The sequence below is a fragment of the Natator depressus genome, chromosome 2 (assembly GCF_965152275.1).
Source record: "Natator depressus isolate rNatDep1 chromosome 2, rNatDep2.hap1, whole genome shotgun sequence".
NCBI classification, from domain to species: Eukaryota; Metazoa; Chordata; order Testudines; family Cheloniidae; genus Natator; species Natator depressus.
Window position 1 is genome coordinate 17,843,241 of NC_134235.1, and position 27,467 is coordinate 17,870,707.

General features: G+C 41.7%; 1 protein-coding gene across 3 annotated transcripts in view; it reads left to right on the forward strand.

Moving 5' to 3' along the window:
• Positions 1-27,467, forward strand: part of ASAP1 (ArfGAP with SH3 domain, ankyrin repeat and PH domain 1) — a 370,981-nt gene that overhangs the window by 94,193 nt on the left and 249,321 nt on the right. For all 3 annotated transcript variants that reach the window (XM_074943850.1, XM_074943849.1, XM_074943852.1), the window contains one exon: positions 1,503-1,632. In XM_074943850.1, coding sequence (XP_074799951.1) covers positions 1,503-1,632 — 130 coding nt within the window. The remainder of the gene's footprint in view (positions 1-1,502; positions 1,633-27,467) is intronic.

Genomic DNA, 27,467 nt, shown 5'->3' on the forward strand with positions numbered 1-27,467 from the left:
ATTTAAATATCTATCTATATATCTCTACAGTCTTGCCCTTGAGATTTATCTTCAGCTGATTAGATAGCTTGGGATTCATCCAGGAACTAGACTAGCAATTCATTGATCTGTGCCTTGCTGGGTGACAATCATATTAACTGATGCCAAGATGTTGCTGGAATTTAAACTTGTTCTTATGTTTGGTCAGACTATTAACATGAGATGACATTCCTTACGAAATCATCTTATGGGGCTGTTTAAGTAATACAGAATAACTGTGCAATTCTGTCAGGAGGGGACTAGACTATATGGCTGGGTAGAGCTAGCATGGGTCAGACTGGTGAAGGAAGACCATCTGTCGTGTCAGAGAAAATGAGAAATCTGTGGGCAAACCCTGCTCAAATCTGTCCTACAGCTGCTTTTTTGTTTTTTAGTGTATCACTTATATTACAGGCGCTCCTTCCTGAGCTCTTGCCCGCTTCCTTATGTTTGTGCTTTGGCTGCAAACAAAAAGACAAACAATAGCATCCCCCCAATCCGCTGCGCAGACATGCTCTCCGACGTCTATTTCCAGCCGCACAGGACAAAGCCGCTGGCTCCCACTGCTCAGCCAGGAGAGCCGGCACCGAGCCCGCCCCAGTGCCCGGAGGGCAGCGCGTGTAGAGGGGATGCCGGCGTTGCTTTGTGTGTGTGTGTGTGGGGGGGGGGGGGGGGGGGGTGCCTAAGGCCAGCCCGGGCTAACAGCAACAGCGAGAGCCCACCGAAGGAGTAGCGCCCCTCCCGGCGCGGCTCCGCTCCCCCTTCGACGCCCTCAATCTGTCTGCCGGTCTTAAACTCAAGGTCCTAACCCAGGGAGGCCGCCTGCTCGAGCGCGCGCGCGCGCGCGAGGCTCCAGCCTGGCCCGCAGCGCGCCCTCTTGGTCTGGCGCGGGGCTGCTCCGGGGTGGCGCGCGCACCCCGCCGTGGCCGCGCGCGCGCGCGTGTGTGTCGGCCGAGTTCGACGCAGGCGCAGAGCACTTCCTTGTTTGCCCACGTAACGGCTGCGGGAGGGTGGGCTGCTGAGCCGAGTGTCACTCACGCAGTGGCTGTCAGAGGCGGCTGGAGCCCGAGTAACTCGCCGGAGCCGCCAACGCCGCCGCCCCCCCCCCGCCACTTCTCCGCCGCCCCCTCTACGCTCCCCCCCTCCGCCCGGCCGGGGGCGCAGCCGGAGCCCGCACAAGTTAGTGCTCAACTTCCCAGCCCCCTCCCCGGGACAGCGGCGAGCGAGGGGTCCCCGGGCGAGGCGCCTCCTCAGCCCCCGAGCGCGAGCGGGAGAGCTGGCCACAGCACCCCCTGCCGGCGCGGGCGGGCGGGGGCTGAGGCGGCCGGAGGGAGACCCCCGTCCGCAGGGAGCCGGGCAGAGGAGCTCCTGCCTCTCCGGCTCTGCTGGTGGATGCTCCGTGTCTCGCTGTGTTGTATTTAACCCCCTCTTTTTCCTCTCTTCCCCCCGCCCCCCGCTTCTGTTTCCTCGTCCCCTCCGGGCAGGATCATGCCGGACCAGATCACCGTGCCCGAGTTCATCGCGGAGACCACGGAGGATTACAACTCTCCGACCACCTCCAGCTTCACGACCCGGCTGCAGAACTGCAGGAACACGGTCACGCTGCTGGAGGAGGTAAAGAATCCCCGCCTCGCCCCGCAGAAACTGTAGCGGGACAGGGGGGGAGTGGCACCCCCAGGTCAAGGGGCTAGAGGCGGTGGTATGTAATATACTCTCCTTTCAGTCATTCTTTTAATGGTGGTAGCCTGCCGCCAGGTTTCATCCTTCACATGCACGCAACGCGCCTTTTAAACCTCTGAGGGCTGAAGCCTGTTATGTGTCAAACAGTCAAGGTTGCGTGAACTTCTTCAACAACAACACGCAGATTTTGCCTTTCTGTGGTGGCGGCGGCAGTAGAAGAATTGTCTGAGGTTGGAGGAATGGAGGCTGTATGCTCTTGGGCAGCATAGTGGTAGATCCATTCTGCTTGGCAGGGACCAGCAAAGAATGTGATGGCCGGGGGAAAACTGCAGAGGAAATCTGCTTCACAAGTGAGGCAGGGTGAAGAGATGAATGTAGGGTGAGGAGATAAATTGGAAAGAAACTGTGGGTAAAGGGAAAGCAAAATGATGCAATAGAACTGTCAATTTGGTTTTATCCCATTCAGCCTAGCAGCCGGAAGTTATACTTATATTATTGGTACTTAAACCTACTCCCCTGTTTGAGCAACTTGGAAGGGTACTCAGGGAACTGGATGTATTGTGTAGTTGCAGAGATGGCGTTGTTGCATCTTGTGATCTGCATCTGTCACTTGTGACATCATGATTTTCAGTATGTTTTTATAATGAATGGGACAAGTGTAGTAGATATTTTAGGGACAAGACTGACAAAAAAAAAAACAATGTAAAACCTTCTCTTCCCTATATTAGGTCAAAGTTGATAGTATATTGCCATATAAACGAAGTGAAACGTTTATTATCTTAGATTGAAAGTTCACAGCTCTCAGTTCCCTATGATGATTTTCTTAACATTTCAACTCACATGTTTCAAGAGCTACATACAGATTCTCTCTATATTACAAAATTTTGCTGAGTGCTAATAGGAGACAAAATGTCTTGTGTGGCATGCAAAGGAATAGTATTAATCATGACATTCTTTTGGTAGTCTTGTGGATACAAAACGTAATTCTGTAAGATTACAATTAATTAACGTTCCCTATGTTCAAAACTATAGTGGAACTATTCTTTTCTACAATAACTTTTAGGTAATAGAGTGGTAATAGAATTACTGGATGAATACAATTGCATTAACATCCCTTTTATTTTTAAATCTGTGGCAGTGATCAGCCTTTAATATAACTTATTTCTCACTTGAAGATTAATCATTTCATAAGACGGTATGTCTTATACTTGTACACTTGTACAATTGTCAGAAATCTAGTTTGTTCTGCACTTGACAATATTGCACCCTTCTTTTTTCAACAGTCTGAAATAGGGACAGTCATTATTATATACGTTTGGTAGTAGAGATGATGGTTCTTGAAAGCTACATCTCCAAAGGCAGTGATAAGAGTTAAAGTAAAATTTCATAGAACTGCTCAAATCCAACATTGATATTCTCTTTCACTGACAACTTTTAGGGTAAGTATAGATGTACTTCAAATACAATATAACATTTATCTAATAAGAAAAATATACTGACAGTCTCAGTTGTGACTTTCCAGTTAAAAACAAAATAGGTAGGAGAACCTATTCAGCAGTCAGAATAGATAAGTTTAATGTGCCATATGTTGCACCATTATGTAGTGATAGTACAAATCTTGGACCTTTGGAATATATAATATCTGTTTTCGTGAAATACATTACTTTGTACATTGCCTTTTTCATAGGAGGATCAGTAATGAGCATTGTTTATATTTGTATTGATAGTTTGGGGATTTTTTTGTGAAACTATATATATTCTGCATGCTTTATTTAATAGATCAGCACTTTAGGTTAAACTGGGTTACTTTTGAAGTTACAGTAACTTTTAGGAAAGTCTTTATTGAGGGGGCAGAGGGAAGAGAAGGCAAACCAGTAAACCGTTCTGTTGGGTACTTAAAAGATATTTAACTTGATTCTTAAGTCACAGAAGTTCGGGCATGGGGATGGCTTGCAAAGAAAGTGAAAAGTTTAGATGGGTGGATTGCCCCATATAAAGACTTTGTAGGGAAACTGCATTCTCACTTTTTTTTAAAAGTGATAGTTTGTTTAAAAACTTGGTTTATCCACAGTAGGAGAATTAAACCTTTCGACATGACCCGCTTTGTGTAGTGCCCTCCCAAAATTAACGTAATGCCTACCTTCTTTCTAATCAACAATTGCATCAGTATTCTGTCTCATTAAGACAGTGACAAAACTGTTCTGATTTTTTTTCCATATTCACAATCAGTGCCAATAAGACATCATTGAAATGTGAATTCCTCATTTCCCTGTCATAACTGATGGCCTGTATACTTAAGTGGGAGAAAGGGTAATGGAATTTATTGGCTAGCTTAACTAGGGTTTCCTCATGTACTTTGTCCCACCATGCAAGAAGCCAGAGTGTAGCTTATTTAACTGCCTCAGTACACTGATATGTATTCATTTGTGACTCCTTTCATATCACGTTAACTGAATTCCAGAAGCTATCTTCATTGGCTAGTGGAGATTCGAGATTTGGTGACTCTTGCCCATATGCTCAGTGTTTAGCTGATCACCATATTTGGGGTCACGAAGGAATTTTTCTCCAGGGCAGATTGGAAGAGGCCCTGGAGGTTGTTCGCCTTCCTCTGTAGCAAGGGGCACGGGTCACTTGCTGGAGGATTCTCTGCTCCTTGAAGTCTTTAAACCACAATTTGAGGACTTCAAAAGTGCAGACATAGGTGAGAGGTTTTTCGCAGGAGTGGGTGGGTGAGATTCTGTGGCCTGCGTTGTGCAGCAGGTCAGACTAGATGATCATAATGGTCCCTTCTGATCTTAATATCTATGAATCTCTGAATCTATGATTTGATAGGATGGCAATATTAAGCCTGGGATCAGGTGAAAAATTAGAGAAGAAATTGTTATCAAATGACACCAGTATATATATATGCCATAATTTGGTACGTTTTTAGCAGATGGCGAACATCACAAGAGAACATCAGAAGACTAAGAAGGACTCTGTGAAGTACTCTTGTGTATTTCAGTTTTCTCTGTAAATCATATTTAAGTAAAACTAAATGTAATGTGAGATTCTGTCAGTGAGAAAACAGCAATTACACACTGCTACAGAACATGGAACCCTTGTAGTCAGTAAAGTTGAGCACATATTAGTTCAAAATCTTAAATTCACTTTGAGACTGTTTGCATTTTGCAATATTCTAGTAAATGAACTTACTGGCAGGAATGTCTGTTTTAAGGTACAGTCTGTTTTAAGAGAATGTTACAGAATATTAATGGAAAGCAGATTTTAAATTTCACAAGTGTTTCCACACAAAAACCTGATCTTGTGAGTTCTTCTCATCGCGTCAGGAAACTAAAACAGACCATGTGAGCTCTGTAAAATCAAAACTGCTTGAATCTTAAATACTAGTAAAAAAGTATTTTATCAGGTAACACATGCAAAGAGAATTGCAGGACTCGTTATATAAACTAGTGGTTTAATTTAAAGTATCTGAGATTATCTAAAGTAATTATTTCATCAATAAATTGGGATTATGTGGTAATTCCTACTAAAGGTAAAATAATGGGTGTTACCGATATTTACATGTTTGTATTGATAGGAGAATGAAGGATTTAAGAGAAAATTAAATTTTATGGTGATTGTTTTTGTTCAACAAAACTTGGAATGTTTTGGTATTTTCCTACAAAGATTTTTCTTGACATAATGTTAAAGTCACAGAAATATCCTTGCCAGAGCTATCATTGTAACGTTATTTTTCTGTGGGAGTATTGCACAGTAGTTTATATATAAATTATATACAAAGTTGATGGGTCATTAGAACATTGGGTGTATGTAGTCATACCACAAGACAATATACAACTTATTGAAGGCATGGGATAGGATAGTGTATGGGCACTAGTTGTGAGTATAGATCTGATCTGTTCAGGTGTAGTCTCTCAGTTTTGTTCTTGGCAGGCATGCTTTTAAACCAAATAGCCTGATGAACCAAATTACTGAAACAGTTAATTTTCTATCATTAAAAGTAGTATGTGTGAATTCAGTGTTTGTGAAAAGTGCCAGCTTATTTGAATCTTGGGGAATGAAAACAGCTATTCACAGCACAAGTTTCAAATGTGCAGTAGCAATGCAAGGCTCTCTTCACTACCTTCCCAATGTGCCTCAATCCTAAACTGGAGGAAGACGTCTGCAGTGAAAGGGTAACTTTTGGTCAGCATGACCACACGGTCTTTAGTCTCTCTTTTAAGGCTGACAGCTGGTGCACTATATGTATTTTTGGTGGGGTTTGTCAGATGGTCACTTGTATATTAAAACTAGACCACGACTCCAAACTCACTCTATATGGGCTGCTAAACAGCCATCAGATTATGATTTTCCGTCTCTACTGACCTGGTCTGGATTTGAGCTTATGACATAGCCTTCACCACTAACAATTGCTTCCAATGACTACTTTACTGTAAATTTCTGTAGCACTCTTGCAATTTGAGTTAAATATCACTTTTCACTGAATAGTAGTAAAGAGAAGTTTAAAACTGTGAGCACTTTCTCAGGTCTGCAGGATTTTTCAGTAGTAGTAATCTCATAAAGCCATATTTGTAGGTAAATTTAGGAACTGCTTAGATGGGATGAAAGGTGATGTTAGGTAACTACAAAACATGAGTGCCAAAATAATTTTCTGTTTCACGTGTTTTGCTGTCTGTTCTGGTCTTTGGTAGAATTTTGTTGTAATATACCATAAAAGCACTATGAACATTTCATATCTGTATATAAAAATGTTAATAGTGCTTTTCCTCCCGTAGATACACTAATACAGTGGTTCTCAAAGCTGGTCTGCCGCTTGATCAGGGAAAGCCCCTGGCGGGCCGGACCGGTTTGTTTACCTGCCTCGTCCGCAGGTTCCGCCGATTGCGGCTCCCACTGGCTGCAGTTCGCCGCTCCAGGCCGATGGGGGCTGCAGGAAGGGCGGCCAGCATGTCCCTTGGCCCGCGCCGCTTCCCGCAGCCCCCATTGGCCTGGAGCGGCGAACCATGGCCAGTGGGAGCTGCGATTGGCCGAACCTGCGGACGCGGCAGGTAAACAAACCGGCGGACTGACTTTGAGAACCACTGCACTAATACACTCTCCATCAATAAAATAGTAAATAGATATTTAATCAAATAGACTGGGACTAGAGTACTTCATGGTCCCAATTACAGCACAGTATGTGACAACTTAAAAAAAGCAAAGTTCTGAAAATTTCTCTGCTGCAGTTAAATGTTATATCTAAGATGAGACAGGAAAGTGAAATGTTGTTGTTTTTAAAACTTATTTATCCTGTACTGCTGGTCACTTTCTGCTTTAGTTTAGAAAGACATTAAAAAAACAGGATTGTAAAATGACAAAAACTGGCAGGATGACTCCAAAGCTCATGTAGTGCTAAAACTACTTTAAATTCATTATGGTATAGGTAATGTGACTCTGTATGTTAGACATTGTAGCATGCCTATAGTTAAGAACATAAGACGGCCATACTGGGTCAGACCAAAGATCCATCTAGCTCAGTATCCTGTCTGCCAACAGTGGCCAATGCCAGGTGCCCCAGAGGGAATGAACAGAACGGGTAATCATCGAGTGTGATCCATCCCCTGTCGCCCATTCCCAGGTTCTGGCAAACAGAAGCTGGGGACACCATCACTGCCCATCCTGGCTAATAGCCATTGATGGACCTATCCTCCATGAACTTATCTAGTTCTTTTTTGAACCCTGTTATAGTCTTGGTCTTCACAACATCCTCTGGCAAGGAGTTCCACAGGTTGACTGTGCATTGTGTGAAAAAATACTTCCTTTTGTTTGTTTTTTAAACCTGCTGCCTATTAATTTCATTTCGTGACCCCTAGTTCTTGTGTTATGAGAGGGAGTAAATAACACTTCCTTATTTACTTTCTCCACACCAGTCATTTTATTATAGACCTCTATCATATCCCCCTTTAGTCGTCTCTTTTCCAAGGTGAAAAGTCCCAGTCTTTTTAATCTTTCCTCATATGGAAGCTGGCTAATTTTGCCTAATACTTTCCATCATAAGACCCATGTTTGCAGTTGCTTGTAAGGTTGCAAAATCAAGCACTCAGCATTAGGAAGTTCCAGAATTAAGACTGCCCCCTAGTATATATGTTATGATAGTCTTAAATTAATATTAATAACTTCAATTAATATTATGATAATCTTTAATTATCATGATCCCATGTTTTCCACAGAACCCCTGCCTTAATATAACCTTAATGTTCTTTTAACATAGCTTTTTATATGTAATTGCTTATTTTACAGTAATGCCTGGAGGTCCTAACCAAGTCAGTGCCCAACATGACAGCGTCTTGTAAAAACTGTAAGAAGTTGGTGCTTTGAAGACTTACAGTCTGAGGCCCTGATCATGCAGGCATTTATGAATAACTCTGCCCATGAACAAAGCCATTGGGTTCAGTGGGACTACTCATATACATAAGTGTTTGAATATTCAGGGCTGAAATTTAAGATGTTTAAAGTGGGTATAACAAAAATGTGTGTGCATGAGTGGGTGGAGGTGAGGGATTGGGACACGGGGAGGACGAAGTAGCAGTAATACAAAGATACTTTTCTGAAGAGTGACTGACTATTTGTAGTGGCTTTTCAGACAAACATCAGTTCAGAAGTAGTAGTCCCAGCTTGCCACCTGTTTAGCCTTTATTAGCTGGTAGTATTCTGTAGACATCATAGCAGAAGTCATTGAGGAAGTATTTGAAGGAAGATAAGATAGTGGCTGTGACAGATATGGCAACTTCTTGCAATATCCTTGAAGACTTTATTGTAGTAAGTTTATGTATTAAGGTGGGCTGGGATTGTATATAACTTCCTTAGGAGGTAGATGTGACAGATGTGAGGCCTGGGGAGTGTAAAGGAGTTCAAAAGATTATATTGAAAATGTTCCAGTCAAGTATGGACTTTTGGGACAGTAGGCGTGAAGTGAATTTCCTGGGGAATCCATAGGGAGAGCTTAATGCAAATTCCCCAACTCCAGTTATGCAAAAACCCAGCCTCTTGAAGGCAAGCCCTGAGGAGAGGGTCATTGTCTGCTGCTTACCAGGCCTGATCTGTATAAAGAAATGGCTGATCTGCCCAGCCTTTGTTCTGGATCTAAGACAGATGAACCTGTAACCACAGGAAAAACCCTTCTGTGAGTTTAGAGGGAATAAAACCTACCAGAGCTCTAGGTTGAAGTTGGAGGTGATCTCTGGTAAGCTTTTTAGCATGTGTGTAGTTTCTTTTATTTTTTAATATGTTTTTTCTGTAATGCTTTTACCTTAAGAATAAAAGTGCTCGCTTAGAAGGAGCAGTGTGGTAACTTATAACTATGGGTGGTATGTTCTTTGTAGCCCTCAGAGAAAAAGCAAAGTGCAGGCATTGGCCTTTTTAGGCTGTCTGGCTTGCTGGAGATATTAGTGCAGCCTTAAAATCCCCAGTCAGAAGGGAGTGAGATGTGCGTCTCTGCACAAAAAAGTGGGAGCAAGAGCTGGAAACCTTTCTGTGGGTGCCCTTGAGGGATCACAGAAGGGGAACTCAGGTACAGTTACCCTGAAACTGTGACAGTGCCTTTACAGATCATTTCGGAGAAGGCATTCTATGCGAATAGAAGAAAGCGTAAAGATGCATATGGGGCAACTGGACAAAGCAGCAAAAAAGCAAACAAGGCAGCTAATGTTAGATAAATTATTAGAATGGACAGAAAGGGTGGAACTAACTGGTGGAGGGCCTTAAAGTAAAGGATGAGAAGCTTGTATTTGATGTGGTAGAGAAAGGGAAGCCAGTAGAGAGACTTAGAAAGAGTGTCATGGTCAGAATGATGGGCTGGGAAGATTTTTTCTCTATAGGTAATAAATGAAACCCAGTCGCAAAGATCAAATAAACTTGAAGGAGACGAGGCATCTGCAGTCAAGAAGCGAGGTAAGGGTCCATCAGAGTTTTGGCACTGTGGACAAAGAGAAAAGGCCAATCCTGTGAGTTGTTATTTAGGCAGAAATGGCAAGATTTAGATACCATATGAATGCGTGGTTCTAGAGACATGGCAGAGTCCAAGATGACATCTCAGTTATAGGTGTGAGTGACTGGAAGATTGTTGGTATTAACACTGCTTGAGAAAGGGGGAACTGGTGAGGGCTTGATGTGGGGTGGGGAAGGAAGGAAGATGAGGAATTGAGCCTGGGCCACGTTAAGTTTAACATAACGATAGGATAATGAAAATGAGATCAGAAAAACAGGCTAGGATGTGGGTTTTGACAGAGAGGGACTGTCAGGCATAGTGAGGCATTGACATAAAAGACGGTAGTTGAAACCAGGTGAGTAGAGAAGATTGCCTGCTGATGGGGTGTTGAGAGAGAGGAGGAAAGACCAAGCACTAGATTTCAAGGGCTTTGACTAAGGGCTCGTCTACACTTACAGTGCTGCAGCTGACTGGAGAGGGGATTAGGTTGGTATAACTGTGTCGCTTGGGGGTGTAGATTTTCCAAACTCTTGATTGATGTAAGTTGGTAGAGTAGATCAAGCCTAGTTTTTAAGTCAACTGCTTGTACTCTGTTTCACTTCCATCCAACAGAGCTGGCATAAAACTGTTGTTCTATAAATCCACAGCTTTGTAGCAAGCTTGATGTCATGATGCCCTCATAAAGGGTGCCGAAAACTGGCAGCAGCTTCTGCTGTATGAGCTTCCTCTAGCATTGTCTGTCATGCTGCCTAAACTTTGCTGATTACAATTTACTGTTCTGAAACCACTGGGAAGTCTGTTTTTGAGTCACTGGTTAAAGTGGAAAGCCATCTTTCTTTGACTTTTATTTCTACCACACGCTTTCCCCTGCACTACTGTAACATAAATCATAAAGTTCTAATTTGTTCCAATTTGAAATCCAAAAATAAGTTACTTAAAATATTGACTATAAAAGATCCCAATAGTACAAAATTTAAAGCCAGCTTTTCTAGCCTTTTTGCAATTTGTAGCATGTTACCAAGCAGTCCGGCATCGTGGCAGTGCTTGTGGTTAGTTACGTAAGAGCTAAGTTTAGACACTAAGCTATACTTAAGTTTCAAAGGAGTGCTTTAGTACATATGTTCTTGATAGCAAAACACACAGGAAATCAAAAGCCTCTTTGCTTCATAAAAAAAGTTCAGGATAATTATTTTTTACTGCTTAGCTAATTCCACACCAAATAAGTAAAACCAGGTATATGATTTCTCTAAAGCAAGTGAGAAACAGGGACAGCACTCGTACAGGTTTTTCAAGAGTGACTTCTAATCAGGATATCAGAAATATTGAGGGAGGGAAGAGGCTGCTAAATCCTGTCACATGCTTATAATTACATGCCACAGAAAAATGCAGTGGATGATATTTACCGTATATACTCTATTGTAAGCTGGTTCATTTATAAGCCGACCCTCCCCCCAGATAGATAAGTAAAAATGGCAAATTTTTATGACTCATTCATAAACCGACCCTTTAATTCACGGATCAGCAAATTTTGGCTCCCGGCCCATCAGGATAAGCCACTGGCCAGCTGAGACGGTTTGTTTACCTCGAGCGTCCGCAGACACGGAGGTAAACCTAAGTAAACAAAATGTCCCGGCCCACCAGCAGCTTACCCTGATGGGCTGGGACAGCAACTGGTGGGGAAATTTTTTGTGGGGGGAGAAGCTGGGGGTCAGGGGAGTAACCCCTGTCACCACCCGCCATATGACCCCACAATCTCCCCATCCCATCCCTTCCCACCTTACCTGGGGCGGGCCAGGGCTGGATGTCTCTGGCCCGGCTTGAGCTGCTCTGACAGGCCGGGTGGCGCAGCCGCAGCCTGCCAGCCCTGGAGCTGCAGCTGCTTCAGAGGCTGGGGGAGACCAGCATGGCCAGAAGAGGAGAGACTTTGGCCCTGCCTCTTCCCTTCTGGCTCCACTGACTGTACTGCCTCTCCTTGCCCCCTCTGTTGTGGGTGGGAGGGGGCTGTGTCCAACCTCTTTTCCTCTCTACCCTTTCATAAACTCACCCCATTCTCTGATGCTTCCCTTTTTTACTAAAAAAATTTGGCTTATGAATGAGTATATATGGTAGCTCTGTATATTTACAAGCTGCAGTGCATATCCATATACTGTGTCATCAGTTTTACCCTTGATCCAATAGAAACAGAAATACTGGATTATAACAAGCAAACAAAGCCCAGCTGATTCCGTCTTAAGAACAAATGTCTGGTGTGGGTAAAGAGAGTGGTTCTAAGTCAAAATTTCAGGTAGGGCAAAGTAACTTGCCTTAATTTTTTACTGTATATGTTCATTTTTTAGGGGCACCTTCCAGAGTGCCCCTCAGTGCTGTTTAGTGGCTCATATGCTGTTCAGGAGAGTACTGCTGCCTTGGAACTCTCTACTTACAGGAGTGTGCCTATGTGCTCATCAGTTAATCGCACAGTTGGAAGTGGTCCTTGGTGCTCTGCTCAGTGTGCTGTTCAGTTAAGCCTTGCTGCTTTCAAGCCACAATGGAATATTCACCATGCAGTCTGGAGAATTAGAACAGATGCCCTACATGGATCCTTCAACCAGAAGAGGTGTTCTCTTAAAGGGGTGTTCAACTTATATTTGGCCGAAATATTTAAATTGTGTAAGAACAAGATCTCATGAAATGTAAGACCAGTAGAAATATTTTCATAATTAAAGAGCAATATAATAAAGAAAATTGTTCACAAATAAACTTTCCACTTCAGGGTTTCAAATCCAGCATTGAGGCACTAAGAACGTGAAAGTGAATCTGACTTATTGTCTAAACTGAGAGAAATGTCAAAAGTAAAGTGACAATAATTTGAGTTTTCATAATTCTCACTTAGTCTAATCTGTTAGTATCAGAGACATTTGTTCCTTTAACTGCAGAGAATTAGAAGAAAGATAAATTCTCTTCTCTGCTTTAAAATTATGAGTGGGGAAATGTCTTAATGATGAATCCTTTCCTGAAAATTTGGAAGGGTAGAAAAAACACAGTTTGATGCAGAAATCAACGTTTTAACCTTATGTTAATATTGCAGGGCTTTTAAGCTATTGGTAAAGTTTCCCAATTATTTTATATGGTTATAATTTGAGCTTTTCAGGATCTAATTCAGAATTGCCTCCTTTTTAAAAAAATACTCCAGCCTACCTCATGGACCTTATTTGTCTCTCTTCCCTCCCTGATTCTCTTTCACTGAGCATTTGGTTCTCCCATGCTCTGTTCTGCAGTCTTGCTACTGTTGGTGTGAGAGCTTTATTCATGCTGTTAATTTCATCTAAAACAACCTTCTTGTAGCTTTCCATTTAATTAACCCTCCTATTTTATAATCTCACTTCATACAATTTCGTTCCCCTTTCCACTTCTTCCTACTACACAACATCTCCAAGATCTGACCTTTCCTCTCTGCCACACTGCCAAAACTTCTGCCCAAGCCCTGATCATCTCGCACATTGACCCCTGTAATCTCCTCTGGCCTTTATGCCTGCAACCTCAGCTCCTCGAGTCGATTCAAAATTTTGCTATGCTGATCTTCCCAATTTATTGCTATGACTGTCACACTCCCTCTTGAAATTCCTTCACTGCTTCCAACTCTGATTCTCTACTTTTTAGACAGACATGCACGCAAACAGAATACAGTAATGAGTGGGGGGAATCATCATGGCAAATCTCAAAGGGACATGGCCTCCTTGCAAATTGAATGCTGCTTGAATCAGTGTTTGGCAAGGTGCTTAAGGCTGATTGTATATTCAGTTCGACCATCACAACAGTTTGGCAATCTTGCCATGCCACTGAAGCTTTTGATACCTATGTGATCACTGGTGTTTAGTGGCATTCCGTGGTACACAAGCTTCAGAATTTGTTGGTCTTGTATTCTTATAATATGTCCATACCAAGAAAGCTGCTGAAACTGAACCATTGCTGACAGAGGGAATAGCTGGGTTTGGCTTCAAATGACTCCTTTTTGTTCTTGATCTGTTGTACTTGTTTGCCTCTTGATATGGAGCAGCTGGCAGAGAGGATGAGAATTGAAAACATCAATCCGGTATTATTCAGCCTTCCTCGGTGCCCATGTTTCACTTCCATCCAACAGAGTTGGCATAAAACTGTTGTTGTATAAATCCACAGCTTTGTAGCAAGCTTGATGTCATGATGCCCTCATAAAGGGTGCTGAAAACTTGCAGCAGCTTCTGCTGTATGAGCAGCCTTTAGCATTGTCTGTCATGCTGCCTAAACATTTGACAGCTGCCACCTACTTGATGTCTCATCAAGACAGGTTAATATTGAGATGGTTGTAATCTGAATCAGGTAGAAGCTCCCAGTGAAAATCCATAAAACCGCCATGGTGTTTGCATTTAAGTCCTTCCTCAAAACTTGCCTCTTCCATAATGCATACAGGAAATGGCAACCTAATAACAGCTAGGCTGGTGATAAATTGTGATTGCAAATTAATTTTGTATTCCATTAAATGTAGGTAAATGTAATAGCAAGAAAAAAGGAATACACACTTCTTTTCATTTTGTGTGTGAAGCTTGTTTAACTGATTTTTATTCTTACTAATTTTGCTGTGTAGAATAATTGTTTTAATATATCATTATATTTGTTTCAGATTTAATTTCCTAGAAGATATACAGGCAGAATAAATTGCTTAGTGAAAACTCATGGTTATGAATGCATTAATTATTTTGTTTTTCTGCTCACATGTATAGTAAGCTTCCCCCTGCTTCCCACGAAAAACCACCAGCTTGGTGTACTTAATTACTTGAACAGGATTTGATTGCTGCTTATTCTATATGTACTGTGAAGCTTGCAAAGTTTGTCTAAACTTTCTCTTGGTGTACCAGTTACTTTTCAGAGGGTGACACTGTGCCTGTGTCTTTCATGAAACATTTAAAGAAGTTTACAACAAATGGAAAGTAACATAGATATGATTTAAAAATAACAATTTTAGTGAGTACTGTGTTTGACAAAAACATCACGCTATCCAAATAATAATCTCAATGATAAAACCAATTTATATGTAATCCTCACCATACTTTGGCAGAGCTCTTCTGAGATGGTATCTATGCTGAATTAAGTGAAGTCAGTAGTGCCCAGTGAATTCTTTCTCAGAAGAGGGACTGAATTCCAAAACTGATAGCTTTGATCTGAGCTGAGTGCTACAATCATTTTACCTTGAAAACTTAGCCTATACCATAAGGAGGAAGGAGATCAACAGAGAAAAAAGTTGGAAGTGAGGGGGAAAAACAGAGACTTGAACAAACATTACTCCAGACTGGAAACTTAATGTCTATTCCCATAATATTTGTGGGGTGTAGTGGAGTCAGGGAAAGACTTAAAATTAAAGAAGCATTGTGTACAAGGAGAGTTTGTTTCTATCACAGGGTGAGCATGCCTCCCACCTTCAAACAGTCTCTCAAAGGAACATTCCCTTTTTGTGCTAGGCTTCCACTTTTTGCAAGGGGGAGGCCCTGCACCTCCACTATGAGACTTGGCCTAACTTCAGCATCACTTTTTCTCATTATGAGTCCAAAAGAACTTGAACTCTTGTTGAAGATGTAGCCATTTGAGAGCTATGCAACCAGCAGATGTTTGAAGCTACACAGGACAATGCTTTAAACATAAGACAACATTAATTTTAATCAACTGGAATACAGTTGTGAAAATTTAGGATTCTCTCTCTACAATTTACAAATTCTGTGTGAAATTATGAACGCTGTATATATCTTTCTTAAACTGCAAAGTCCACTTTGAATGTAGGGACTTGTTAACTTCCTAGTTGTGCTTCTCTCTGAAATTTCAAGGTGTAATGATACAAAGCTGACAACAGAGGGTCATTAAATCAGGACGGTCCTCTCTTCTAATACAAATACCCTAAAAGATAGACTGGCTTCCAACCAGGAAAACTGGTTTGTCAGGGGAGGGGTCACCTGGCAGCAAAGTTACCTAGTAGAGGTCTGTGATTGCCGGGGAGGCTGATCCAGGAGTCACCTGACAGGGGGACTGGGTGGTGAGAAAAGGATGTGGCAGTGGGAAAACTCAGGGACACACAAGACGTTTGGACAGGTGGCAGGCCGACCAAGGTCAGAAGAAGAGCTGGGAGGGAGAGAAGGCTCCATGTTTCAGAACACAAACCAGGCACTTGAGCAGGAGAACTCTGTACAGGACCAGACTTCAAAGAGAAGCAGCTGAGCTTCAGTTCATTTGCAAATTTGACACCATCAGCTCAGGATTAAACAAAGACTGTGAATGGCTAGCCAACTACAAAAGCAGTTTCTCCTTCCTTGGTGTTCACACCTCAACTGCTAGAAGAGGGCCTCATCCTCCCAGTCTCTATTCAAACCCAAGTTAATGGTATCTAGATACCATGTGTAGTGACCCAGCCACTCCCAGTCTCTATTCAAACCCAAGTTAATGGTATCTGGGTTTGAATAGAGACTGGGAGTGGCTGGGTCATTACACATATTGAATCTATTTGCTTAAGTTAAGTATCCTCACACCTTCTTGTCAACTGTCTAAATGGGCCATCTTGATTATCACTACAAAAGTTTTTTTTCTCCTGCTGATAATAGCTCATCTTAACTAAGGTTTCAGAGTAACAGCCGTGTTAGTCTGTATTCGCAAAAAGAAAAGGAGTACTTGTGGCACCTTAGAGACTAACCAATTTATTTGAGCATGAGCTTTCGTGAGCTACAGCTCACTTCCACAGTATGCATCCGATGAAGTGAGCTGTAGCTCACAAAAGCTCATGCTCAAATAAATTGGTTAGTCTCTAAGGTGCCACAAGTACTCCTTTTCTTTTCATCTTAACTAACTAACCTCTCACAGTTTGTATGCGCAAAGAGAAAAGGAGGACTTGTGGCACCTTAGAAACAAATTTATTTGAGCATAAGCTTTCGTGAGATACAGCTCACTTCATTGGATGGTAACTTCCAACTTATCTGTACATCTATCTGTCTGTCTGTCTTACTATATGTTCCATTCTATGCATCCCATGAAGTGGGCTGTAGCGCACGAAAGCTTATGCTCTAATAAATTTGTTAGTCTCCAAGGTGCCACAAGTACTCCTATTCTTTTTGCGGATACAGACTAACACAGCTGCTACTCTGAAATCTGGCCTGATGAGACATTTTTAATACTGTGGAAATTCCAGAGGACTGGAAGAGTGATAATGTAGTGTCAGTATTCCAACAGGGCAAGCAGAATGACCTCGATAACTATAGTGTAGTTAGCCTGACATGATTCTCTGGAAAATAATGGAAAAGCTGATATGGGATTCAGTTTCTGAAGCATAGGAGTATAATTAATACCTGTCAACATGGTTTTATAGAAAATAGGTCCATCAAACAAATCTGACTTCATTCTTTGAGATTTCAAGTTTGGTTGATATGGTAGTTGCATAATATGCATGACTGGAATATTGGTATAGAAGAGTACAGCTTGCTCAGGAAGCACAGGCTAGGAGAAAAGGGAGGAGGTGTTGCCTTATATATAAAAAATGTATAAATTTGGACTGAGGTTGAGATGAAAGTAGGAGACGGACTTGTTGAAAGTCTCTGGGTACGGATTAAAGCGGTAGAACACAAGGGCGATGTCATGGTATGGGTCTATTACAGACCACCTGCCGAGGAAGAAGAGGTGAATGAGGCTTTTTATAAACAACTAACAAAATCATCTAAAGCACAGGACTTGGTGGTGATTGGGGACTTCAACTACCCAGATGTCTGTTGGGAAAATAACACAGCAGGACACAGATTACACAACAAGTTCTTGGAATGTATTGGAGACAATTTTTTGTTTCAGAAGGTGGACAAAATCACTAGAGGAGAGACTGTGCTAGGTTTGATTTTGACCAATAGGAAGGAACTGGCTGAGAATTTGAAAATGGATGGCAGCTTGGGTGAAAGTGATCATGATATGAGAGAGTTCATGATTCTTAGGAATGGTAGGAGGGAAAACAGCACAATAAGAAAATGGATTTCAAAAAGACAGGCTTTAGCAAACTCAGGGAGTTGGGGCAGGCTTTAGCAAACTCAGGGAGTTGGTAGATAAGATCCCTTGGGAAGGAAGTTTAAAAGGAAAAACAGTTCAAGAGCGGCAGCAATTTTTCAAAGCGACATTATTAAAGGAACAAAAGCAAACTATCCCACTGTGTAGGAAAGATAGGAAGTCTGACAAGAGACTGCCCTGGCTTCACCAGGAGATCTTCAGTGATCTGAAACTCAAAAATGAATCCGACAAAAGATGGAAACTAGGTCAAATTACAAAGGATGAATATAAACAAATAACACATGTATGTAGGGACAAAATTAGAAAGGCCAAGGCACAAAATGAGATTAAACTAGGTAGAAACAAAAAGGGTAACAAGAAAATGTTCTACAAATACGTTAGAAGCAAGGAAGACCAAGGACAGGATAGGCCCATTACTCGATAGTGGTGTGTTGGGGAGAACAATAACAAAAAATGTGGAAATGGCAGAAGTGCTAAATTACTTTTTTTTTTTTTACCAAAAAGTTTAGTAGCTATTGGACATCTAACTTAATGAATGCCAGAGGCAAAAATACGGAAAGAACAAGTTAAAAATACTTAGACGAGTTAGATGTTTTCAAGTCATTAGGGCCTGATGAAGTACATCCTAAAAATTATCCAAGGATCTGACTGAGGATATCTTAGCCATTAGTGATTATCTTTGAAAAGTCATGGAAAACTGGAATAATTCCAGAGGACTGGAAAAGGGATAATTTAGTACCAAGCTATAAAAAGGGGAAATAAGGACAACTTGGGGAATTATAGACCAGTCATCTTAACTTCAGTACCCGGAAAGATAATGGAGCAAATAATTAATCAATTTGCAGAGACATAGAAGATAATAAGATGATAAGTAACGGTCAGCATGGATTTGGCAAGAACAAATCATGTCAAACCAACCTAACAGCTTTCTTTGACAGGGTAACAAGCTTTGTGGATGGGGGGGAAATGGTAGATGTGGTATATCTTGACTTTAGTAAGGATTTTAATACTGTCTTGTATGACCTTCTCATAAGAAATACAATGTAGAGGAGCTACTATAAGGTGGGTGCATAACTGGTTGGAAAACTGTTCCTAGAGAATAATCAGTGGTTCACAGTCAAGCTGGAAGGGCATATTGACTGGGGTCCTGCAGGGATTGATTTAGACTCTCATTTAGAGTCTTTGGTTTAGTTTCCTGTATTCCTCTTTCTCTCTTGAACTGGGCTACAGGTTGCAGCAGATCAGGGCCCTTTAAACTGTGCTGCTGTAATTATGAACATTCTCACTAACCATATAAATGACTAATCCTCTTTTTGAATCTTACTAAAGTTCTTGGCCTCCATGATACTTCGTGGCAATATATTTCACAGGATAATTCAATGTGGTTATGAAGAGGGAGAATTAAAAAATAGTTCTCAAGTTTATTTCTATTCAGTTCTATTGTATATTTCCTTGAATTGTATTGAGAGGGTAGATAGGAAGGAGTACCGAATTTACCTTCTCTCTCCCATTAGCTATTTTGCATTCATCTGTGATTTCTTGTTGTAGAATTTATTTCTGCTAATAGGTTATTGACAGTAATACTCTAGTATAACATCTGTAATCCCAGTTGCACAGATACACCTCCTGATATCCCTCACTGTAAGATTCCAGTAGTCAGTAGACTGTCCAGGAAATATAAACTGGAGGACACCTCTGTTGCCCAGAGGGAAATAGTACCATACTACAGATATATTAGTGGATGCATAAGGAATGTGGGATATCTGTCTTATTTTTGCTGCATATTTATTTGTTCATACTCCAATTCTTGGTGGTTTTGCTGTTTGTTTTCTTTTGGTTCAGATTTTTGACCCAGCTGCTCTGTGCAGGGAGAGGGAGGGGGAACTCTGTATCCATTTCCCCCCCCCCCCCCCCCAGTTGGGATTAACGTTCCTGAGTGACCGGGGCATCCCCAGACCCACCTTCCCCCAGTGATTTACCTCTCCACCCGCTGCCCAAGCAGACGTATCTGAGCTGCCAGGGAGGGGTGAGTGAGCACTGGTGCAGCTTCTCTTTGCTTCCCCTCAGAAACCATTTTCTGTGGAAAGTAAAGAGAATCTGTGTGTGGGGTGGGAGGGGGTAGCATTTTCTGCTGCGCCGCAGTGGTGCAGAATTTCCCTAGGAGTAGAGAGTGTGGTTGACAAGAAGGTGTGAGGATACTTAACTTAAGGAAATAGATTCAATATGTGTAATGACCCAGCCACTCCCAGTCTCTCTATATGCTGGGACCAACACAACTACAGTAACACTGCAAATAACTTGGTGTTGAACATTTTTAATCTTGCTTTGAAAAAGACTTGTATGTTTGAGCGTACCTTTGAGGATTGCTAGATTTGGGAAAGGTGGGTTTATAATGAGTATGTAATTTATTCAAATTATAATAATTAGTATTACTTAAATTTTGAATTCCAGCTAGAGAAAATGTGTTTATCATCATGTATTTAATGTTTGTAATAGTGCCCAGTTTCAGAAGAACGTAGTTCCTTCAGATGTTTTTCTTTTAAAGGTGGAACACATATATACAACTTGTCTAATTGAAGTGGCTCAGGGCATAAAGTAAGGCTACTAAGTGTCATAGTATAATTAAAACACACTTTTCATGCTTTTATTAAAATCATTTAAAAACCATATATGTTGAGAACAGAGAAAAGGGGAAAAATTGGTTCTGAGCTATAATCTTTTCAAATTAAAGTATGTAGCAGTGCAGGGCTTAAAATCCATTTGTTACTGGTGAGTAGGGATGCTCTCCCTTGCAAGTAGGGTAGCTTAAGCCATCAAATTCTGTGGAATTCAATTTTTCATTTATAATGAAAACAAACAATTGTAGGACTTGTAGCTGTGAAGAGAACCTACCAGATGTAAACCAATGCAATGTTTCTTTGAGTCTGTGGACAATATTCAGTTCTGCTCTGATCCAGTAAAACAGGTGTTAGACCACAAATTATTGAAAGAGGAGAAAACAAAATATTGAATAGCTGTTCATTACTTGAGCACATTCCATCCTGTGCACTGAATGAGGCAGGTCCTGGAGGAAAAAATGGTATGTGATCATGTAATCAAAGTCTGTATCATAATGAATATGCAGAGGGGGATCAAATTAAGGTTGCAGAGTTCATCTTAATTCTGGCTTTTCCTGACTATAGAGTGCTTGATTTTGCAACCTTAATGTTCTTTTAACATAGTTTGTGTGTAATGTGTATGGACAGTGGTACAGAACTGTCTTGTGAATACTTTATTTAACAACAAATTATAAATCTGTAACTTTTTGACTCTTTCTGTACTAAAAAATGATTCCTAGAGTGGGTATAGGGCACCCCAAGCAAGGTAAATGTAATATTGACCAATATGGGACAACTACAAAGTAAGTTTTGATCATAGTGAAAATACTGTCTGAATGATGTACAGTAATGGCTCTTGTTAAGCCAACAGACTTAGAGAAGAGTGGAATTATTCCATCTCTGTATTTTTAAATCTGATAAAGAAAATTAAGTTTATAGAAATAAAGAAAAGAAGCAGAAATAATGGCTTAGAATTAGTTTGCTTCTTAAGCTAATAACCTGGTGCTAAATTGCTGGTTGCAAAGTGTGTCACTCTACAGAACAAAACATGTCTTTTTGTATTTGGAGTCAGCTAAGTAACATTCTCACTTCATGGCTGATTAATATGAAGACTAGATGCCTGATGTTTGTGTGTGTGTCCATTAAGTGCCTAATAAACTGCTGCTGTATCAGTCTCTTCACTCTTCTTGCAAGTGCACAGAACTCTTAGGCTTTTGCAACATCACCCATCTATATAAGGGTCTAGTTGTCAGTTTTCCATTGAATACTTAGAATCAGTATCCATGAAACAAGGAAGACCGACACTATCCCTTAGCGAACATAACAGCTAACTTTACTAATAGTAACCATCAGAACATCTTGGAGAGCAGAGTTTTAATTGTAAAAATCTGTTCAGCGAAATGGTTTAGAGTGGCATAGAAGATTTCCAAGAGGAAAATTAACAAGTAGCGAAAACTTTTGTCTTTGATCTTCTAGGCCAGTTCAGCTATTCGCCTTTGTATGGAGCTCCTAAGAAGTTAGGGTTTTGACAGAAATGTTGCAGCACTGAGCAAATAAGTGCCAAAAAATGCACTGGAGCAGTGGTTCCCAAACTTGTTCCACCGCTTGTGCAGGGAAAGGCCCTGGCGGGCAGGGCCAGTTTGTTTACCTGCTGCATCCGCAGGTTTGGCCGATTGCGGCTCCCACTGGCCGCGGTTCGGTGCACCAGGCCAATGGGGGGCTGCTGGAAGCAGTGCGGGCCGAGGGACGTACTGGCTGCTGCTTCCAGCAGCTCCCATTGGCCTGGAGCAGCGAACCGCGGCCACTGGGAGATGCGATGGGCCGAATCTGCAGAGGTGGCAGGTAAACAAACCGGCCCGGCCCACCAGGGGCTTTCCCTGCACAAGCGGCGGAACAAGTTTGGGAACCACTGCACTGGAGTATTCAAAGTAAAGGCTTCACAATTTAGATAACAGACCAAGTGGATGGTGGGGACGCTGTATAAAGAATACACAGAGATTGTGTGAAGAACCAGAGCCATGCAGGAGCATAATGAACAGCGAGTTCCTTTGTTGACTGTGGTGAAGAAGGAACTGACTGGAATGTTTGGAGAGCGTGTTTTATTCTTACTGGTTGATTGTTGTTACTGCTGCCTTCAAGCTTCAGATCTTTCAGATCTGAGGGCATTCACTGGTCTTGCGCTGAGGATTACAATATGGTAAATTCCAACAGATGGTATACATTTTTTTTTTCTTTAACTCACTTTTACATCCATTTCAGTGATCTCTTGTATTCTAGCTTCTTCCTACCCACCTTTCCTTCCTCTTGGCTGTTCCCCACTCCTCTTTTCCTCAAGAGGAGCCTGACATAGTGACTACACTTTCTTGTTACCTTATCTCCATTTGCCAGGAAATCATCCTATTGCAAGATCATCTCTTAAGTTAAAGGGGCATTGCCCTAGCTTTCTAAATTGCTGTTTTCCTAGCTAATGTTGAGAGCCATGTCTGCTCAAAGGGTAAGTTGGTAGCAATTAACATTCTGTGTGTATGTACTGTTAAATATGTTGACAGCATAACACCTGAATTCTGAACTTGTTACTTCAAATTATCTACAGTAACCACGAGAGTAAATTTTTTTTAAATCTGATTTTTAAAAAATATGTTTATTTTTAAAATAATGTATTTGGAATTCAAGCAATACATGTTTGCTGTTAAAGTTTTAAAGAAAGTCACACCAACTGAACTGGTGGAAGGCACTAGCAAAGCACCTGCGACCAGAGTTTGTTGAAGTGCTAAACAGGCTTTTGATAGTAGTAGCCTCTTCTGCAGGTGTAGAGAGAATATTTTCTTTTCAGTTTATTCAGCTAGTTCAGTTCAATAACTAGTTCATTCAGTGTTTCACTATAACATGCGGAAGAAGATTTTTTTTCTCTAAAAAGCTAGACCTGCGTTTATCTCGAGAAAATGTTAAGGTAATATTTAGAAGTGAAGTTGCATACATTCTTTCAAAATTAATGTGAGCAAGTAGACATTGATTCTTAAGAGGAACAGAATTAAGGTATCTGACTTAATCATTTCATTATGATTGTGGTGAAACAATGGGACTTAAATTTTTAATTCATTCCTTCAAGACATCTAAGAATCTGGAGTGTTTCTTTGTTTTTGTGTTTAATTTTATATGTACTGTTATACTTTGGTAGACATCCTGCAACTGAGGCACTTCTGTATTCACACCCTACATGCTATTGTAATAATTCTTGTTTGCCTTGTGAGGTATCATTTGAAAACTAATAAATTGCTGGTCAATAATATCATGGAAAATGTATGTTGCAACACTATATGTAAAGTTATGAACAAAAGCTGAGATCATAACTGAAGTGTGTTTATCAGACACGTCTGGGTAGTGGGTAAACCTGTTCCTTAAAGACAAAGGATAAGTTGATGCATCTCCCAAGTGTCATCAAAGCTGATGGGCCATCTCCTATCAAATGACCATGCTTTGGCAAGGAAAGGGGGCCGGAACAAACAGATCCTCATCTTAGCAAATAGCAGCATAACACCTCTTCCCCACCAGACTCCATGACTCCTGCTCTCAGCTGGAAAGAACTTTACCTGTGGTCTCGGGTGACTAGATGTTCCGATTTTATAGGGACAGTGCGGATTGTGGGGGCTTTTTCTTATATAGGCACCTATAACCCCCCACCCCCTGTCCTGATTTTTCACACTTGCCCTCTGGTCACCCTACTGGAGTCACTCCCAGGAAAATGCATTTCAAAGGGTGACTGAATTATAAAAGTGAGGAGCAAAAACACCAAGTGGTCTCTCCCTGTTCATTTCACTTTTCACCTAAGAAGGCAAAAGAAACAGCTTTTGGACCTTGGGGGCAGATCCTGACCTGAAAAGTGGTCAGCACTGCTACTGAAAGCCTGTGGTAAGACTTTCACCTGGAACCACATCTGGTTTAAGTTTAGTATTAGGAAGCATTTTGTCTGTCTCTTTCTTGTAACCATTTATGACTTTAGTGCCTTAATACTTACTCACTTAAAATCCTATCTTCTTTTGTTAAACTTATTTTATTCTTTAATCAAAACTAATTCAGTGTTGTGAACTGTGTGGGTAACTCCATTTAAGGTGGCAAGTTGTATATTTTTTCCTTACAGGGACAATGGACCTAAAATATCTGAACTGTCCAGAAGCAGGCTGAACAGTATAGAACATACATTTTGGGGGGAAATTTAGGGACTGGTAGTGTGTTGGGGTCACCCTTCAAGTAATAACTAAGGCTAGTGGGAGCCTCAGTGTGGCTGTTGTTTGCTGACGGGCTGCTGGGATCAGAATTGCTGAATCAGAGCTATGTCCATACACAGACACTCAGGGTGTGACCTGCATGCTGGCAGGCTGTTTGGGTGTGGCCCAGGTGGGAGCTACAACAGCAAGGCATTGTGAGGCACCCCAAAGTTGCAGAGCAGGGGTGAGACAACACCTCACTGATCTGGATTGCACCCCAAATGCCAGACATCCACATTTAAAAATAAATTGAATCCCTGAACAAATAACCATGAACAAAAGTATACAAGACAGACTGGATTGTTTCTGAAAGAGTTAATATACTTCTGCATTAAGGAAGCAGTGTCTGATTCTAGCTGTTTCCTTACTTTTATTACTTTATTACTTGGAGACCTGACACTGATTAGGAGTCCTATAAAGGTAGCCAGCCAGTCATGCAGCGGCACAGACAGCTGCAGCGGCACAGGAGCCAGCAAACACAGCTATAAACAGGGGAGTTTGAGTGGGAGTTCTGTTGAAGGAGTTTGGATTGCGTTTGGGGTTTGTTTTTGCTGTGGGTGGTGGTGTTTTGGTGTGGTTTGTGTTTCCCGGACTAACAGGATTTAGGTGGGAAGGCTATGACAGATACAGAGGCAGCAGTGGTAATGACCCAAGCAGTGGAGGACTAAATGAAGATAACTGGATGTGGAAGCTGCGGTATGTACATGATACTGGAGGGGGTACCTGGAAAGAGTTTCGTATGCATGAAGTGCCGACTGGTAGAGCTGATAGAAGAAAAGATCCGAGGATTGGAGATGCAGGTGGAAAGTCTGGTTGAGTTTACAAGGGGGTTCGAGCAGATTGTGGAGCAAAGACATGAGGCAGCTGAAGGGAAAAGTTCAGACTTTCAGATGAAAGCAGGACCAAAGAACTCAGAGGGGAGACTGCTGGGTGAAGAAAATGGACAGTGGAAGCATGTTATTAAGAGAACGAGGCAGAGGAAAAGATGGGCTAGTGAAGGAGAAATAGAGCTCAAGAACAGGTTTGCAGAGTTGGAAAATGAAGAAGGGGTACCACAGGTGGACGCTGAATGTGGAAGGGCAAGGAAGAAGAGAAGAGTGGCTAGTCCTATAGGAAAGGGGGAAGAGTCAATGGAGACAACACCAAATATGAGCCCCAGGAGGATACAGGATGGTTTGAAGAGGATTACAAGAGAGAATAGGAATGGAAAGGACTTGCAGCCAGAGGGAATGGGATAGACCGGAGAATCGCACCATCACCAGGAAAAGGCAGGTCTGCGTGATTGGGGCCTCCTTACTGAGAAGAATAGACAGGCCTGTAACCAGAGCTGATCCAGAGAACAGAAGGGTGTGCTGTCTACTGGGTGCTAAGATATGGGATGTGGACCTGAGGCTGAAGAGGATCCTAAAGGGAGCGGGAAAGAATCCACTGATCGTCCTTCGTGTGGGAACAAATGATACCGATAAATTCTCGCTGGAACATATGGGAGACTATGCCAGGCTGGGGAAAATGCTTAAGGAAATTAAGGCTCAGGTGATCTTCAGTGGGATTTTGCCTGTTTCTAGAGAAGGGCAACAAAGGTGTGACAAGATTATGATGCTCAATAGATGGCTCAGGCAGTGGTGCTGTAAGGAGGGCTTTGGGATGTATGGCCACTGGGAGGCATTCATGTTCTCTTGGGATGAACTCCATCTGAGTAGGGAGGGAAATAGACTTCTAGGATGGAGGCTTGCGCAACTGATTAAAAGAGCTTTAAACTAGGAATTTGGGGGAGATGGTTGGGAGATGTCCAAGTAATCTCCACGCCAGATTTTAACATTGAGAGGTAAGAAAATTAAGTAAGAAAGGTTACAGCTGTGGGTAGGAGAATGGACAAAAGGAGGAAGGGCAGTGTGGATACCAGTCCAATAGGTCATACTGGTGGTAGAATGTCCATGCCTAATCGGTTGAAGAAAGTGAGTGAGGCGAAACAGCAAAAATTAAGATGTTTGTACACCAATGCGAGGAGCCTAGGTAACAAAATGGAGGAACTAGAGCTACTGGTGCAGGAAGTGAAACCAGATATTATAGGGGTAATAGAAACATGGTGGAATAGTAGTCATGATTGGAGTACAGGTATTGAAGGGTATGTGCTGTTTAGGAAAGACAGAAATAAAGGTAAAGGTGGTGGAGTAGCATCGTACATCAATGATGAGGTAGACTGTAAAGAAATAAGAAGCGATGGAATGGATAAGACAGAGTCTGTCTGCAAAAATCACATTGGGGAAGAAAGCTACTCGAGCCTCCCCTAGGATAGTGCTTGAGGTGTGCTGTAGACCGCCAGGATCTAATTTGGATATGGATAGAGACCTCTTTAATGTTTTTAATGAAGTAAATACTAATGGGAACTGCGTGATCATGGTAGACTTTAAGTTCCCAGATATAGACTGGAGGATAAGAGCTAGTAATAATATTAGGGCTCAGATTTTCCTAGATGCGATAGCTGATGAATTCCTTCATCAAGTAGTTGCTGAACCAACAAGAGGGGATGCCATTTTAGATTTGGTTTTGATGAGTAGTGAGGACCTCACAGAAGAAATGGTTGTAGGGGACAACTTTGGCTCGAGTGATCATGAGCTAATTCAGTTCAAACTGAATGGAAGGATAAACAAAAATAAATCTGCGCCAAGGTTTTTGATTTCAAAAGGGCTAACTTTAAAAATTTAAGGAAATTGGTTAGGGAAGTGGATTGGACTGAAGGACTTATGGATGTAAAGGCGGAGGAGGCCTGGGATTACTTCAAGTCAAAGTTGCAGAATCTATCAGAAGGCTGCATCCCAAGAAAGGGGAAAAATTCATAGGCAGGTGTTGTAGACCAAGCTGGATGAGCAAGCATCTCAGAGAGGTGATTAAGAAAAAGCA